At 38.1% G+C, this 18721-nt stretch overlaps 1 protein-coding gene across 1 annotated transcript; it reads left to right on the top strand.

The window, feature by feature from the left end:
* Positions 1 to 543: 543 nt before the first annotated feature.
* LOC143263290 (uncharacterized) lies at positions 544 to 3144 on the top strand (the record flags this gene model as incomplete). The annotated part of the gene is made up of 2 exons (XM_076528379.1): positions 544 to 2677; positions 2756 to 3144. Coding segments are annotated over exons 1-2 (2523 nt in total), but the record flags the coding sequence as incomplete, so codon positions are not given.
* Positions 3145 to 18721: the final 15577 nt, after the last annotated feature.

Below are 18721 nucleotides of genomic sequence, written 5' to 3'. Positions count from 1 at the left end.
GCACCAAGTGCAATAATCAGAGGATCTCCGTCATCCATCTGATGAGTCCTCAACATTTGGTCCTTCGAGCCGGATATAAGAACGCAGAGACGAAGTGACAGATCATTTGGTCCTTCGAGCCGGATTCTAAGAACGCACAGACGAAGTGACAGATCATCGGAGGCTACAGCCACGCAGCATTTGGTCCTTCGAGCCGGATATAAGAACGCACAGACGAAGTGACAGATCATCGGAGGCTACAGCCACGCAGTACAGTGTATCACGAGAGCACCAACACCTGGCTTCAATCAGGAATCTCAGGAGCTCAGTGACGAGAAGTTTCTTCCGGAGGCTACAGCATCCAGAGCAGGCAGTGCATATAGCTTCAGAGCAGTGCAACACCACAGAAGTCCAGCACCACAGCAGGACAATCACGCAGCAGCTCAACATCATTGCAGAACAACGCAGCATCCCAGTGCAGCCAACAGGCATCGACAGCAGTACCAAGTATCCCAGCCCAAGTGATAAGTACCTTTATAGTCCCATTTGCGTCAGTAAATCACTATGGCGGAAGATCTCAAACCGTTGATGATCGAGCGCGGAACGGTCAAGGCTGCACTCACGCGGTTCAAGACATTTATTTGCAAATTCGCGACCACGACTTCGGTGGGCTCTCTTAAGAAACGGTTAGATGCAAATGTATGTCTCCTTGACAATTTTAATAGAGTTCAAACGAGAATCGAAATACTCGTAGCTGGAACGGACGCCGAAGCAGCGCACGCGATCGAGCGCGAAGAATTCGAGACGGCGTATTTTGATCTGATAGATCAAGTCGAAATAGTCATTGCCCGTGCCACTCCGGAACAGAGTAGGATAACCACGAACAGCCCGATATCCGCGCAGACTGCAGATACCGCAATAAACATTAGATTACCGACACTGCAACTGCCTTCCTTTGATGGCAATTACAGTGATTGGGTGAAATTTAAAGACACATTTACATCAGTGATTCATGAGAATAATTCATTAACAGACATACAACGGTTCCATTATTTAAATACCTCACTCAAGGGGGTAGCGGCTCGTGTGATTCAAGCGTTAGGCGTGTCCGGAACAAATTACAGACATGCATGGGAATTACTCAAGTCGCGATATGAAGATTCCACAAGTCTCAAGCGGCACCATGTAAATTCATTACTTGATTTAAAATCCATTCAAAGGGAATCAGACATCACATTGCGGGAATTTCTGGACGAAGCTACAAATCATAGAATAGCGTTAATGTCTTTGGGTGAATCGGTTGAAACTTGGGATACCATGTTAGTTCCATTATTGTCCAGAAAGTTAGGTCAAGTGTCCATGAGAGAATGGGAAAAGAGAATAATATCTCAGTCGGAAATGCCTACATTTGGTCAATTCTCTGCGTTTATAGAAGAACGTTCCAAATATTTAGCAAATATCGCGGTCAGTGTTCAGGTAGCTGCACCCAGGGTCGACCAGCGACCTCGAGGAACAAATAATACCCCTCGTTACAACTACATAGCTTCGCATGTAGTTAACTCAGCCGGGTGCCCCGCATGTAAGGCCAATCACGCGATATATAACTGTGAGAAATTTAAGAACAGCGATTTAAATACAAAAACAAAGATAGTGCAAGAAGCGCGGCTGTGCTTCAATTGTTTGTCATCGGGACATCGGGTACGGGCGTGTACACGGAGTCATTGCAAACAGTGTGGAAGGAAGCATAATTCCTTATTACATAATCCCGAATTCAAACGCGCAGAAGAAGGCTACGCGGATACAGGAGAATCAGATTCGCGAGAACCCCCAGTACTCACAGCTAACGTAGCAAATACAATAGGGCATGCCGTATTATCGACAGCAATAGTTTATGTCAAGGACAAGGGTGGTCAGTCACATAAATGCAGGGTATTATTAGATTCGGGATCTCAAGCAAATTTTATAACCACGGCATTTTGCCAACGACTCGGCATCAAACCGACTGCAATAAGTTCAACAGTGACAGGATTAGGAAGGGCAGTAAATTCCATAGAAGGTAGAGCAACATTAACAATTCATTCGCGATATAATAAATCTCAACACACGGTACAATGCCTATCAATAGAAACCATCACGTCAGACATGCCCAATTTTCAGATACATAGAGAAAAAATAGAAATTCCAAGTCACATAGAGCTAGCCGATCCAGAATTCCATTTACAACGGCCAATAGATATGCTCATTGGAGCAGGTCTATTTTGGACATTGCTATGTGTCGGTCAACACAAATCAACTCCCAACCTGCTCTTGCAAAAGACCCAACTCGGTTGGGTTTTGGGAGGCACTCTTACCTGGGCAGATAAGAAATTACCACAAGAGAATAAGTGTTGTTTAGCCACACTCAATGACCTGCAATCTCAATTAGAGAGGTTTTGGGACATAGAGGAACTAACCCCAAACAATAGAAATCAATGCAGCGAGAACACGTTTGGAATTACTTGCGCAAAAGGAGGCATTTTCGACAGAGATCAGATTAGTACAAACGCAACAAGCACTTCCAAATTCCAGTGCGCTACGGTCCCTAAATGTATTTCTGGACAATGGCGGACTACTCAGGGTGGGCGGATGACTATCCAACGCACCCATAGACTACGACCAAAAGACAGCAGTATACAGAATTCATGTCAGAATATGAGACGTTAGGGCATATGTCGCGCATTGTAGAAGGTACACACGAGCAATCCGCCTACTAAATACCACCTCACACGCGTTATAGGAGATCAGAGGCTCACGTTCGAAGAGCTATATACGTTACTGACGCAAATAGAATCCTGTTTAAATTCACGTCCACTTTCACCATTATCCTCAGATCCCACAGACCTAAACCCTTTGACTCCTGGGCATTTTTTAATTGGTACTGCCCTTACAACACTGCCATCTCATGACCTACGAGATATCAAGGTCACTCGACTTAACAGATACCAGCTAATCCAGCAAATGGTCCAGCATTTCCGGCAAAGGTGGCAGCGGGAATGTATACAACAGTTGCAGCAACGACACAAATGGCAGCATTCCACCACGTCGAAATTAGCCGTGGATTCCTTGGTCATCATCAAGGAGGACAATCTACCCCCGTTACAGTGGAGCATGGGAAGAATCGTCCAGGTACACCCTGGTACAGATGGAGTGATTCGTGTCGCAACAGTCAGAACGTCAACCGGAACAATTAAACGACCCGTGACAAAATTGTGTATAATACCGTTAGATCACTTAGAAATGTCACACGAGGTGTAGCGCAACTATGTATAGTGTAAATCTCGATCATTGTAAATATTGTAATATTCGCACAGAATACGTAGATTGTAATCATATCATAAGCTTACACTTATATGGATTATCAAATATAGACATAGTTGAACATGCGATGCATGTTCAAGGTGGGCGGTATGTTAGGGCCAAGTGGCCAGGATTTATGGCAGGGGCCATGTGCTTGGGTACCCGGACGGTATGGGTCTGTCCCGGGCCGTTCCCGGGCCGTTCCCGGGCACATGTGGCACCGTCATAACGTCTCCTGGTCCTTGATTACGGTCCAGTCAATGACGGTTGGGTCTGGCATTGTTCGGGCACGTAGGCCCATCAGCGCGGGAGGTCTCGCAGGAGCAGATTTTGTCACTCTCCCTCCTAACTCCCGGCCCACCGTTTTGGGGCAGTCTCGCTGGATTTGGGATTGCAGTGATTGGACCGTAATTCCTTGCCGCCCACCCTAGGTTAAGAGAAGTAGGGAGGACCGAGGTGATCTTAGACATGACTCCGGTCCTCTAGAAACAGAACATTCTCAACAGTACAGGCAGAACACTCTTAGACACACAGAACATACAGAGAGTACAGACAGACAGAACAGTCTCAGAAGTACACACAGAACATACAGAGAGTACAGACAGACAGAACAGTCTTAGAGCGATAGACAGAACACTCTCAGACAAGACAGAACAGAACAGAACACATAGAGAGATACGCGTAACGGTTAGGTTGCGCGTTACAAATAGTCCCACTACAGTGGGTGGTCCTTCGAGGTAGTCGGCACCAAGTGCAATAATCAGAGGATCTCCGTCATCCATCTGATGAGTCCTCAACACGCATGATTTAGCTTCAAATCAATGCGATGTAGAAGGCTTAGCTACAAATACATGAGAAACAAATGATTTACCTTCAGATAATAACGATATAAGTGATATAGCTTGAAGTGCAGGCGAAACAAACGAGTTAGCTTCAAATCCATGCGAAACACATGATTTAGCATGAAATCAATGCGAAGTAGATGGCTTATCTTCAAATACATGCGAAACACATGATTTAGCTTCAAATACTTGCGATAGAAGTGATATAGCTTCAAATGAATGCGAAACAAACGAGTTAGCTTCACATCCATGCCAAACACATGATATAGCTTCAAATCAATGCGAAGTAGAAGGCTTATCTTCGAATAAATGCGAAACTAATGGTTTAGCTTCAAATACTTGTGATATACATGATTTAGCTTCAACTGCATGCAAAACAAACGAACTAGCTTCAAATACAAGCGAAACACTTGATTTAGCTACAAATCAATGCGATGTAGATGGTTTAGCTTCAAATTCATGCGAAACAAGTGGTTTAGCATCAAATAATTGTGATGTACATGATTTACCTTCAACTGCATGCGAAAAAAATCGAGTTAGCTTCAAATGCATGCGAAACACATGATTTAGCTTGAAATCAATGCGAACTAGATGGCTTATCTTCAAATACATGCGAAACACATGATTTAGCTTCAAATACTTGCGATAGAAGTGATATAGCTTCAAATGAATGCGAAACAAACGAGTTAGCTCCTAATCTATGCGAAACACGTGATTTAGCTTCAAATCAATGCGAACTAGAAGGCTGATCTTCGAATCCATGCGAAACAAATGGTTTAGTTTCAAATACTTGTGATATGCGTGATTTTGATTCAACAGCAAGCGAATCAAACGAGTTAGCTTCGAATCAATGCTAAATGCATGATTTAGCTTCAAACCAATGCGATGTAGAAGGCTTAGCTTCAAATCCATGCTAAACGATCGATTTAGCTTCAAATGCTTGCGATATAAGTGATATAGTTTCAAATGCAGGCGAAACAAACGAGTTAGCTTCAAATCCAAGCGAAACACATGATTTAGGTACAAAACAAATGGTTTTCCTTCAAATACTTGTGATATACATGATTAAGCTTCAAATGCAGGCGTAACAAACGAGTGAGCTTCAAATCCAAGCGTAACACATGATTTAACTTCAAATCAATGCGAAGTAGAAGGCTTAGCTTCAAATCCATGCGAACCGAATGATTTGGCTTCAAATACTTGTGAATATAAGTGATATAGTTTCAAATGCATGCGAAATAAACGAGTTATCTTCAAATCCATGCGAAACACATGATTTAGCATCAAATCAATGCGAAGTATAAGGCTTACCTTCAAAACCTTGCAAACCGAATGATTTGGTTGCAAATACTTGCGAATATAAGTGATATAGCTTCAACTGCATGCGAAACAGACGAGTTATCTTCAAATCCGTGCGAAACACATGATTTAGCTTCAAATCAATGCGATGTAGAAGGCTTAGCTACAAATACATGAGAAACAAATGATTTATATTCGGATAATTGCGATATAAGTGATATAGCTTCAAATGCAGGCAATACAAACGGGTTAGCTTAAAATCCATGCGAAACGCATGATTTAGCTATAAATTCATGCGAAGTAGAAGGCTTAGCTTCAAAACCATGCGAAAAGAAAGGTTTTGCTTCAAATACATGCGAATATAAGTGATATAGCTTCAAATACATGCGAATATAAGTGATATAGCTTCAAATGCAGGCAAAACAAACGGGTTAGCTTAAAATCCATGCGAAACGCATGATTTAGCTTCAAATCAATGCGATGTAGAAGGCTTAGCTACAAATACATGAGAAACAAATGATTTACCTTCAGATAATAACGATATAAGTGATATAGCTTCAAGTGCAGGCGAAACAAACGAGTTAGCTTCAAATCCATGCGAAACACATGATTTAGCTTCAAATCAATGCGAAGTAGTAGGCTTTGCAGCAAATCCATGGGAATCAAATGGTTTAGCTTCAAATACTTGTGATATACATGATTTAGCTTCAACTGCATGCGAATCAATCGAGTTAGGTTCAAATGCATGCGAAACACATGATTTAGCTTGAAATCAATGCGAAGTAGAAGGCTTATCTTCAAATACATGCGAAACACATGATTTAGCTTCAAATACTTGCGATAGAAGTGATATAGTTTCAAATGAATGCGAAACAAACGAGTTAGCTTCTAATCTATGCGAAACACGTGATTTAGCTTCAAATCAATGCGAACTAGAATGCAGATCTTCGAATCCATGCGAAACAAATGGTTTAGTTTCAAATCCAAGCGAAATGCATGATTTAGCTTCAAATCAATGCGAAGTAGAAGGCTTACCTTAGAATCCATGCGAAAGAAATGCTTTAACTTCAAATACCTATGATATACATGATTTAGCATCAAATGCAGGCGAAATACATGATTCAGCTTCAAATTCATTCGTAACACATGGTTTAGCTTAATATTCATGCATAGCAAATGGTTCAGCTGCAAATACTTGTGATATACATGATTTAGCTTCAACTGCATGTGAAACAAACATGTTCGCTTCAAATTCAAGCGAAACACATGATACAGCTTCAAATCAATGCGAAGAAGAAGGCTTAGTTACAAATGCATGCGAAACAAATGGTTCAGCTTCAAATATTTGTGATATACGTGATTCGGATTCAAATGCAGGCGAAACAAACAAGTTAGCTTTAAATCCATGCTGATCACATGATTTAACTCCAAATCAATGCGAAGTAAAAGGCTTAGCAGCAAATCCATGGGAATAAAAAATTGTTTAGCTTCAAATACTTGTGATATACATGATTTAGCTTCAAATGCACGCGACACAAACGGGTTAGCTTCAAATCCATGCGAAACACATGATTTAGCTTCAAATCAATGCGATGTAGAAGGCTTAGCTACAAATACATGAGAAACAAATGATTTATATTCGGATAATTGCGATATAAGTGATATAGCTTCAAATGCAGGCAAAACAAACGGGTTAGCTTAAAATCCATGCGAAACGCATGATTTAGCTTCAAATCAATGCGATGTAGAAGGCTTAGCTACAAATACACGAGAAACAAATGATTTATCTTCAGATAATAGCGATATAAGTGATATAGCTTCAAGTGCAGGCGAAACAATCGAGTTAGCCAAATATCAATGCGAACTAGAAGGATTATCTTCAAATCCATGCGAAACAAACGAGTCAGCTTCAAATCCATGCGAAACAAATGATTTAGCTTCAAATACTTGCAATATATGTGATATAGCTTCAAATGCAGGCGGAACAAACAGTTAGCTTCAAATCCGAGCGGAACATATGATTTAGCATCAAATCAATGGGAAGTAGAAGGCTCAGCTTTAAATCCGAGCGAAACACATGATTTAGATTGAAATACTTGCGATATAAATGTAATAACTTCAAATGCAGACGAACGAACGAGTTATCATCAAATTAATGCGAAACACATGATTTAGCTTCAAATCAATGCGAGACACATGATTTAGATTCAAATCAAAGCGAAGTAGTTGGCTTATCTTCAAATCCAAGCGGAACACTTGATTTAGCTTCGAATCAATGCGAAGTAGAAGGCTTAGCTTCAGATCCATGCGAAACAAATGGTTTAGCTTCAAATACTTGTGATATACATGAATTAGCTTCAAATTCAGGCGAAACAAACGAGTTAACTACAAATCCTTTCGAAACACATGATTTAGCTTCAAATCAGTGCGAAGAAGAAGGCTGATCTTCGAATCTATGCGAATCAAATGTTTTAGCTTCAAATACCTATGACATACATGATTTAGATTCAACTGCATACGAAATTAACGAGTTAGCTTCAAATCCATGCGAAACACATGATTTTGCTTTAAATCAATGCGAAGTAGAAGGCTTATCTTCGAATCCATACGAAACAAATGGTTTAGCTTCAAATACTTGTGATAAACATCATTTAGCTTCAACTGCATGCGAAACAAACGAGTTAGCTTCAAATCCATGCCAAACACATGACATAGCTTCAAATCAATACGAAGTAGAAGGCTTATCTTCGAATAAATGCGAAACTAATGGTTTAGCTTCAAATACCTGTGATATACATGATATAGCTTCAACTGCATGCGAAACGAACGAGTTAGCTTCAAATCCAAGCGAATCACATGATTTAGCTTCAAATCAATGCGATGTAGAAGGCTGATCACAGAATCCACTCGAAACAGATTGTTTAGCTTCAAATCCATGCGAAACACATGATTTTGCTTTAAATCAATGCGAAGTAGAAGGCTTATCTTCGAATCCATGCGAAACAAATTGTTTAGCTTCAAATACTTGTGATATACATGATTTACATTCAACAGCATGCGAAACAAACGAGTTAGTCTCAAATCCAAATGAAACACATGATTTAGCATCAAATCAATGCGAAGTAGAAGGCTTATCTTCGAATCCATGCGAAACAAATGGTTTAGCTTCAAATACTTGTGATATACATGATTTAGCTTCAAATGCAGGCGAATCAAACGAGTTAGCTTCAAATCCATGCGAACCACATGATTTAGCTTCAAATCAATGCGAAGTAGAATGCTAATATTCAAATCCATGCGTATCAAATGGTTTAGCTTCAAATACTAGTGATATACATGATTTAGATTCAATTGCATGCGAAACAAATGAGTTAGCTGCAAATCCATGCAAAGCACATAATTTAGCCTCAACTCAATGCGAAGTAGAAGGCTTAGCTTCAAATCCATGCGAAACGAATGATTGACATTCAAATACTTGCGAATATAAGTGATATAGCTTCAAATGCTGGCGAAACAAACGAGCTAGCTTCAAATCCATGCACAACACATGATTTAGCTTAATAATCATGCGAAGCAAATGGTTTAGCTTCAAATACTTGTGATATACATAATTTAGCTTCCACTGCATGCGAAGCAAGCGAGTTAGCTTCAAATGCATGCGAAAGACATGATTTAGCTCAAATCAATGCGATGTAGAAGGTTTAGCTTCAAATCCATGCGAAACAAATGATTTAGCTTCAAACACTTGCGATATAAGTGATATAGCTTCAAATGCAGACGAAACAAACGTGTTGGCTTCAAATCCAAGCGAAACACATGATTTAACTTCAAATCAATGCGATATAGAAGGTTTAGCTTCAAATCCAAGCGATACACATGATATCGCTTCAGATCAATACGAAGTAGTAGGCTTATCTTCGAATCCATGCGAAACAAATGGTGTAGCGTCAAATACTTGTTATATACATGATTTAGCATCAAATACAGGCGAAATACATGATTTAGCTTCAAATTCATTCCTAACACATGGCTTAGCTTAATATTCATGCGTAACAAATGGTTCAGCTGAAAATACTTATGATATACATGATTAAGCTTCAACTGCATGTGAAACAAACATGTTCGCTTCAAATTCAAGCGAAACACATGATTCAGCTTCAAATCATTGCGAAGTAGAAGGCTTAGTTACAAATGCATGCGAAACAAATGGTTCAGCTTCAAATATTTGTGATATACATGATTTAGATTCAAATCCAGGCGAAACAACCGAGTTAGTTTCAAATCCGTGCGAAACACGTGATTTAGCTTAATAATCATGCGAAGCAAATGGTTTAGCTTCAAATACTTGCGAATATAAGTGATATAGCTTCATATGCAGGTGAAACAATTGAGTTAGCTTCAAATCCATGCGAATCACATGATTTAACTTCAAATCAATGCGAAGTAGAAGGCTTAGCTTCAAATTCTTGCGAAACAAATGGTTTAGCTTCAAATTCTTGTGATATACATGATTTAGCTTCAACTGCGTGCGAAACAAACGAGTTAGCTTCAAATACAAGCGAAACACTTGATTTAGCTTCAAATCAATGCAAAGTAGAAGGCTTATCTTCAAATCCATGCGAAACAATTGGTTTAGCTTCAAATACTTGTGATATACATGATTTAGCTTCAACAGCATGCAAAACTAACGAGTTAGCTTCAAATCCATGCGAAACTCACGATTTAGCTTCAAATTTATTCGAAACACATGGTTTAGCAGAATATTCATTCGAAACAAATGGTTCAGCTTCAAATAATTGTGATATACATGATTTAGCATCAACTGCTTGTGAAACAAACATGTTAGCTTCAAGTTCAAGCGAAACACATGATTTACTTTGAAATCAATGCGAAGTAGAAGGCTTATCTTCGAATCCATGCGAAACAAATGGTTTAGCTTCAAATCAATGCGAAGTAGAAGGCATAGCTTCAAGTCCATGCGAATCAAATAGTTTAGTTTCAAATGCTTGTGATATACATGATTTAGCTTCAACTACATGAGAAACAAACGAGTTATCTTCAAATACAAGTGAAACACATGATTCAGCTTCAAATCAATGCGAAGTAGACGGCGTGGTTTCAAATCCATGCGTAACAAATGGATCAGCTTCAAATACTTGTGATATACATGATTTATATTCAACAGCAAGCGAAACAAACGAGTTAGCTTCAAATCCAAGCGAAACACTTGATTTAGCTTCAAATTCATTCGAATCACATGCTTAATATTCATGCGAAACATATGGTTCAGCTTCAAATACTTGTGATATTCATGACTTAGCTTCAAATGCGGGCGAAACAAACGAGTTAGCTTTAAATCCATGCGAATCACATGAATTAGCATCAAATCAATGCGAAGTAGAAGGCTTAACTTCAAATACATGAGAAATAAATGGTTCAGCTTCAAATACTTGTGATATACATGATTTAGCTTCAAATGCATACGAAACACATGATTTAGCTTCAAGTCCATGCGAAGTAGAAGGCTTATCTTCAAATCCATGCGAAACACATGATTTAACTTCAAATACTTGCGATATAAATGATTTAGCTGCAACTGGAAGCGTAGCAAGCGCGTTAGCTTCAAATCCATGCGAAACCCATGATTTCTCTTCAAATCAATGCGGAATAGAAGATATAGCTTCAAATGCCTGCGAAACACATGATTTAGATTCAAATCAATGCGAAGAAGAAGGTTTAGCTTGGAATCTATGCGAAACAAATGATTTAGCTTCTAATACTTGCAAAATAAATGATTTAGATTCAACTGCATGCGAAACAAACGAGTTAGCTTCAAATCCATGCGAAACACACGATTTAACTTCAAATCAATGCGAAGTAGAAGGCTTATCTACAAATCCATGCGAAACAAATGCTTTATCTTCATATACTTGTGAAATACATGATTTAGTTCAAATGCTGGCGAAACAAACGAGTGAGGTTCAAATCCATGCGAATCGCATGATTTAGCTTCAAATCAATGCGAAGTAGAAGGCTTAGCTTCAAGTTAATAAGAAACAAATCAATAATCTTCAGATAATTGGGATATAAGTGGTATAGCTTCAAATGCAGGCGAAGCAAATGAGTTTGCTTCCAATCCATGCGAACCACATGATTTAGCTTCAAATCAATGCGAAGTAGAAGGCTTATCATCAAATCCATGCGAATCAAACGGGTTAGATTCAAACACTTGTGATATACATGATTTAGCTTCAACAGCATGCAAAACAAACGAGTAAGCCTCAAATCCATGCGAAACACATGATTTAGCTTCAAATCAATGCGAAGCAGAAGTCTGATCTTCGAATTCATGGGAAACAAACGGTTCAGATTAAAATTCTTGTGATATACATGATTTAGCTTCAACAGCATGCGACACAAACGAGTTAGCTTCAAATCCATGCTAAACACATGATTTAGCTGCAAATCAATCCGATGCAGAAGGCTGATATTCGAATCCATGCGAAACAAATGTTTTAGATTCAAATACTTGTGATATACATGATTTAGCTTCAACTGCATGCGAAACAAACGAGTTAGCTTCAAATCCATGCGAAACACATGATTTAGCTTCAAATCAATGCGAAGTAGAAGGCTTAGCTTCAAGTTAATAAGAAACAAATCAATAATCTTCAGATAATTGCGATATAAGTGGTATAGCTTCAAATGCAGGCGAAGCAAATGAGTTTGCTTCCAATCCATGCGAACCACATGATTTAGCTTCAAATCAATGCGAAGTAGAAGGCTTATCATCAAATCCATGCGAATCAAACGGGTTAGCTTCAAACACTTGTGATATACATGATTTAGCTTCAACTGCATGCAAAACAAACGAGTAAGCTTCAAATCCATGCGAAACACATGATTTAGCTTCAAATCAATGCGAAGCAGAAGTCTGATCTTCGAATCCATGCGAAACAAACGGTTCAGATTAAAATACTTGTGATATACATGATTTAGCTTCAACAGCATGCGAAACAAACGAGTTAGCTTCAAATCCAGTGAAAAATATGATTTAACGTCAAATCGACGTGAAGTAGAAGGCTTAGCTTCAATTCCAAGCGAAACAAATTATTTAGCATCAAATCAATGCGAAGTAGAAGGCGTTGTTTCAAATCCATGCGAAACAAATGGTTTAGCTCCAAATACTTGTGATATACATGATTTAGCTTCAACTGCATGAGAAACAAACGAGTTAGCTTCAAATCCATGCTAAACACATGATTTAGCTGCAAATCAATGCGAAGCAGAAAGCTGATCTTCGAATCCATGCGAAACAAATGGTTTAGCTTCAAATACTTGTGATATACATGATTTAGCTTTAACTGCATGCGAAACAACGAATAAGCTTCAAATCCATGCTAAACAAATGGTTTAGCTCCAAATACTTGTGATATACATGATTTAGCTTCAACTGCATGAGAAACAAACGAGTTAGCTTCAAATCCATGCTAAACACATGATTTAGCTGCAAATCAATGCGAAGCAGAAAGCTGATCTTCGAATCCATGCTAAACATATGATTTTACTTCAAATCAGTGCGAAGAAGAAGGGTAATCTTCGAATCCATGCAAAACAAATGATTTAGCTTCAAACACTTGTGACAAACATGATTTAGCTCCAATAGCATGCGAAACAAACGAGTTAGCTTCAATAACCATGCGAAAAACATGATTTAGCTTCAAATCAATGCGAAGCAGAAGGCTTATCTTCAAATCCATGCGAAACAAATCGTTTAGCTTCGAATACTTGTGATATACATGATTTAGTTTCAACTGCATGCGAGACAATCGAGTTAGCATCAAATCCATGCGAAAAACATGATTTAGATTCAAATCAATGCGAAGTAGAAGGATTATCTTCGTATCCATGCAAAACAAATGGTTTAGATTCAAATACTTGTGATATACATCATTTAGCTTCAACTGCATGCGAAACAAACGAGTTTGTTTCGAATCCAGGCGAAACACATGATTTAGATTCAATTCAATGCGAAGTTGAAGGCTTAGCATCAAATGCATGCGACACAAATTATTTAGCTTCATATACTTGCGATATAAGCGCTATATCTTCAAATGCAGGCGAAACAAACGAGTGAGCTTCAAATCCAAGTGAAACAAATGATTTAGCTTCAAATCAATGCGATGTAGAAGGCTTAGCTTCAAATCCATGCGAAACGAATAGTTTAGCTTGAAATACTTGTTTTATACATGATTTGGCTTCAACTTCATGCGAAACATACGAGTTAGCTTCAAATCCAAGCGAAACACATGATTTAGCTTCAAATCAATGCGAAGTTGAAGGCTTAGCTTCAAATCAATGCGAATCAAATGGTTTAGCTTCAAAAACTTGTGATATACATGATTCAGATTCAAGTGCAGGCGAAACAAACGAGTCAGCTTCAAATCCAAGCGAAACACATGATTTAATTTCAAATCAATACGAAGTAGAAGGCTTAGCTTCAAATCCATGCGAAACAAACAAGTCAACTTGAAGTCCATGCGAAACAAATTATTTAGCTTCAAATACTTGCGATATAAGTGATATAGCTTCAAATGCAGGCGGAACAAACAGTTAGCTTCAAATTCATGCGAAACACATGATTTAGCTTCAAATCAATGCGAAGTTGAAGGCTTAGCTTCAAATCCATGCGAAACGAATAGTTTAGCTTGAAATACTTGTTTTATACATGATTTGGCTTCCACTTCATGCGAAACATACGAGTTAGCTTCAAATCCAAGCGAAACACATGATTTAGCTCCAAATCAATGCGGAGTTGAAGGCTTAGCTCCAAATCAATGCGAATCAAATGGTTTAGCTTCAAAAACTTGTGATATACATGATTCAGATTCAAGTGCAGGCGAAACAAACGAGTCAGCTTCAAATCCAAGCGAAACACATGATTTAATTTCAAATCAATACGAAGAAGAAGGCTTAGCTTCAAATCCATGCGAAACAAATTGTTTAGCTTCCAATACTTGTGATATACATGATTTAGCTTCAACTGCATACCAAACAACGAGTTAGCTGCAAATCTAAGGGAAACACATGATTTAGCTTCAAATCCATGCGAAACAAATGGTTCAGCTCCAAATATTTGCAATATACATGATTTATATTCAAATGCAGGCGAAACAAACGAGTTAGCTTTAAATCCATGCGGATCACATGATTTAGGTCCAAATCAAGGCGAAGTAGAAGGCTTAGCTCCGAATCAAATGGTTCAGCTTCAAATACTTGTGATATACATGATTTAGCTTCAAATGCATGCGAAACATACGAGTTAGCTTCAAATCCATGCGAAACACATGATTTAGCTTCAAATCAATGCGAAGTAGAAGGATTAGCATCAAATTCATGCGAGACAAATTATTTAGCTTCATATACTTGCGATATAAGTGATATTGCTTCAAATGCAGGGGAAACAAACGAGTGAGCTTCAAATCCAAGCGTAACACATGATTTAGCTTCAAATCATGCGAAGTAGAAGGCTTAGCTTCAAATACGAGCGAAACACATGATTTAGATTCAAATACTTGCGATATAAATGAAATAGCTTCAAATGCAGACCAAACGAACGAGATATCTTCAAATGCATGCGAAACACATGATTTAGCTTCAAATCAATGCGAAGTAGTAGGCTTAGCTTCAAATCCATGGGAATCAAATGGTTTAGCTTCAAATACTTGTGATATACATGATTTAGCTTCAACTGCATGCGAAACAAACGAGCTAGCTTCAAATCCTAGCGAAACACTTGATTTAGCTACAAATCAATGCGATGTAGATGGTTTAGCTTCAAATTCATGCGAAACAAATGGTTTAGCATCAAATACTTGTGATGTACATGATTTACATTCAACTGCATGCGAAACAATCGAGTTAGCTTCAAATGCATGCGAAACACATGATTTAGCTTGAAATCAATGCGAAGTAGAAGGCTTATCTTCAAATACATGCGAAACACATGATTTAGCTTCAAATACTTGCGATAGAAGTGATATAGTTTCAAAAGAATGCGAAACAAACGAGTTAGCTTCTAATCTATGCGAAACACGTGATTTAGCTTCAAATCAATGCGATGTAGAAGGCTTAGCTTCAAATCCATGCTAAACGAAAGATTTAGCTTCAAATGCTTGCGATATAAGTGATATAGTTTCAAATGCAGGCGAAACAAACGAGTTAGCTTCAAATCCAAGGGAAACACATGATTTAGCTTCAAAACAAATGGTTTACCTTCTAATACTTGTGATATACATGATTAAGCTTCAAATGCAGGCGAAACAAATGATTTAGCTCAAATCAATGCGATGTAGAAGGGTTAGCTTCAAATCCATGCGAAACAAATGATTTAGCTTCAAAAACTTGCGATATAAGTGATATAGCTTCAAATGCAGACGAAACAAACGTGTTGGCTTCAAATCCAAGCGAAACACATGATTAAACTTCAAATCAATGCGATATAGAAGGTTTAGCTTCAAATTCGTGCGAAACACATGATTTAGCTTCAAATCAATGCGAAGTTAAAGGCTTAGCTTCAAATCCATGCGAAACAAACGAGTCAGCTTCAAATCCATGCGAAACAAATGATTTAGCTTCAAATACTTGCGATATATGTGATATAGCTTCAAATGCAGACGAAACAAACGTGCTGGCTTCAAATCCAAGCGAAACACATCATTTAACTTCAAATCAATGCGATATAGAAGGTTTAGCTTCAAATCCAAGCGATACACATGATTTCGCTTCAAATCAATGCGAAGTAGAAGGCTTACCTTCGAATCCATGCGAAAAAAATGCTTTAGCTTCAAATACCTGTGATATACATGATTTAGCATCAAATGCAGGCGAAATACATGATTCAGCTTCAAATTCATTCGTAACATATGGTTTAGCTTAATATTCATGCGTAGCAAATGGTTCAGCTGCAAATACTTGTGATATACATGATTTAGCTTCAACTGCATGTGAAACAAACATGTTCGCTTCAAATCCATGCGAAACACATGATTTAGCTTCAAATCAATGCGAAGTAGAAGGATTAGCATCAAATTCATGCGAGACAAATTATTTAGCTTCATATACTTACGATATAAGTGATATTGCTTCAAATGCAGGCGAAACAAACGAGTTAGATTCAAATCCAAGCGAAACACATGATTTAGGTTCAAAACAAATGGTTTTCCTTCAAAAACTTATGATATACATGATTAAGCTTCAAATGCAGGCGAAACAAACGAGTGAGCTTCAAATCCAAGTGTAACACATGATTTAACTTCAAATCAATGCGAAGTAGTAGGCTTGGCTTCAAATCCATGCGAACCGAATGATTTGGCTTCAAATACTTGTGAATATAAGTGATATAGTTTCAAATGCATGCGAAATAAACGAGTTATCTTCAAATCCAAGCGTAACACATGATTTAGCTTCAAATCATGCGAAGTAGAAGGCTTTGCTTCAAATACGAGCGAAACACATGATTTACCTTCAAATACTTGCGATATAAGTGATATAGCTTCAAATGCAGGCGGAATAATCAGTTAGCTTCAAATTCATGCGAAACACATGATTTAGCTTCAAATCAATGCGAAGTAGAAGGCTTAGCTTCAAATCCATGCGAAACAAACGAGTCAACTTGAAATCCATGCGAAACAAATTATTTAGCTTCAAATACTTGCGATATAAGTGATATAGCTTCAAATGCAGGCGGAACAAACAGTTAGCTTAAAATTCATGCGAAACACATGATTTAGCTTCAAATCAATGCGAAGTTAAAGGCTTAGCTTCACATCCATTCGAAACAAATTGTTTAGCTTCCAATACTTGTGATATACATGATTTAGCTTCAACTGCATACCAAACAACGAGTTAGCTGCAAATCTAAGGGAAACACATGATTTAGCTGCAAATCCATGCGAAACATACGAGTTAGCTTCAAATCCATGCGAAACACATGATTTAGCTTCAAATCAATGCGAAGTAGAAGGATTAGCATCAAATTCATGCGAGACAAATTATTTAGCTTCATATACTTGCGATATAAGTGATATTGCATCAAATGCAGGGGAAACAAACGAGTGAGCTTCAAATCCAAGCGTAACACATGATTTAGCTTCAAATCATGCGAAGTAGAAGGCTTAGCTTCAAATACGAGCGAAACACATGATTTAGATTCAAATACTTGCGATATAAATGAAATAGCTTCAAATGCAGACCAAACGAACGAGATATCTTCAAATGCATGCGAAACACATGATTTAGCTTCAAATCAATGCGAAGTAGTAGGCTTAGCTTCAAATCCATGGGAATCAAATGGTTTAGCTTCAAATACATGTGATATACATGATTTAGCTTCAACTGCATGCGAAACAAACGAGCTAGCTTCAAATCCTAGCGAAACACTTGATTTAGCTACAAATCAATGCGATGTAGATGGTTTAGCTTCAAATTCATGCGAAACAAATGGTTTAGCATCAAATACTTGTGATGTACATGATTTACATTCAACTGCATGCGAAACAATCGAGTTAGCTTCAAATGCATGCGAAACACATGATTTAGCTTGAAATCAATGCGAAGTAGAAGGCTTATCTTCAAATACATGCGAAACACATGATTTAGCTTCAAATACTTGCGATAGAAGTGATATAGTTTCAAAAGAATGCGAAACAAACGAGTTAGCTTCTAATCTATGCGAAACACGTGATTTAGCTTCAAATCAATGCGATGTAGAAGCCTTAGCTTCAAATCCATGCTAAACGAACGATTTAGCTTCAAATGCTTGCGATATAAGTGATATAGTTTCAAATGCAGGCGAAACAAACGAGTTAGCTTCAAATCCAAGGGAAACACATGATTTAGCTTCAAAACAAATGGTTTACCTTCTAATACTTGTGATATACATGATTAAGCTTCAAATGCAGGCGAAACAAATGATTTAGCTCAAATCAATGCGATGTAGAAGGGTTAGCTTCAAATCCATGCGAAACAAATGATTTAGCTTCAAAAACTTGCGATATAAGTGATATAGCTTCAAATGCAGACGAAACAAACGTGTTGGCTTCAAATCCAAGCGAAACACATGATTAAACTTCAAATCAATGCGATATAGAAGGTTTAGCTTCAAATTCGTGCGAAACACATGATTTAGCTTCAAATCAATGCGAAGTTAAAGGCTTAGCTTCAAATCCATGCGAAACAAACGAGTCAGCTTCAAATCCATGCGA

Source organism: Megalopta genalis, unplaced genomic scaffold (genome assembly GCF_051020955.1).
Source record: "Megalopta genalis isolate 19385.01 unplaced genomic scaffold, iyMegGena1_principal scaffold0445, whole genome shotgun sequence".
NCBI lineage: Eukaryota > Metazoa > Arthropoda > Insecta > Hymenoptera > Halictidae > Megalopta > Megalopta genalis.
This window is presented reverse-complemented; position numbering and strand designations above follow the sequence as displayed.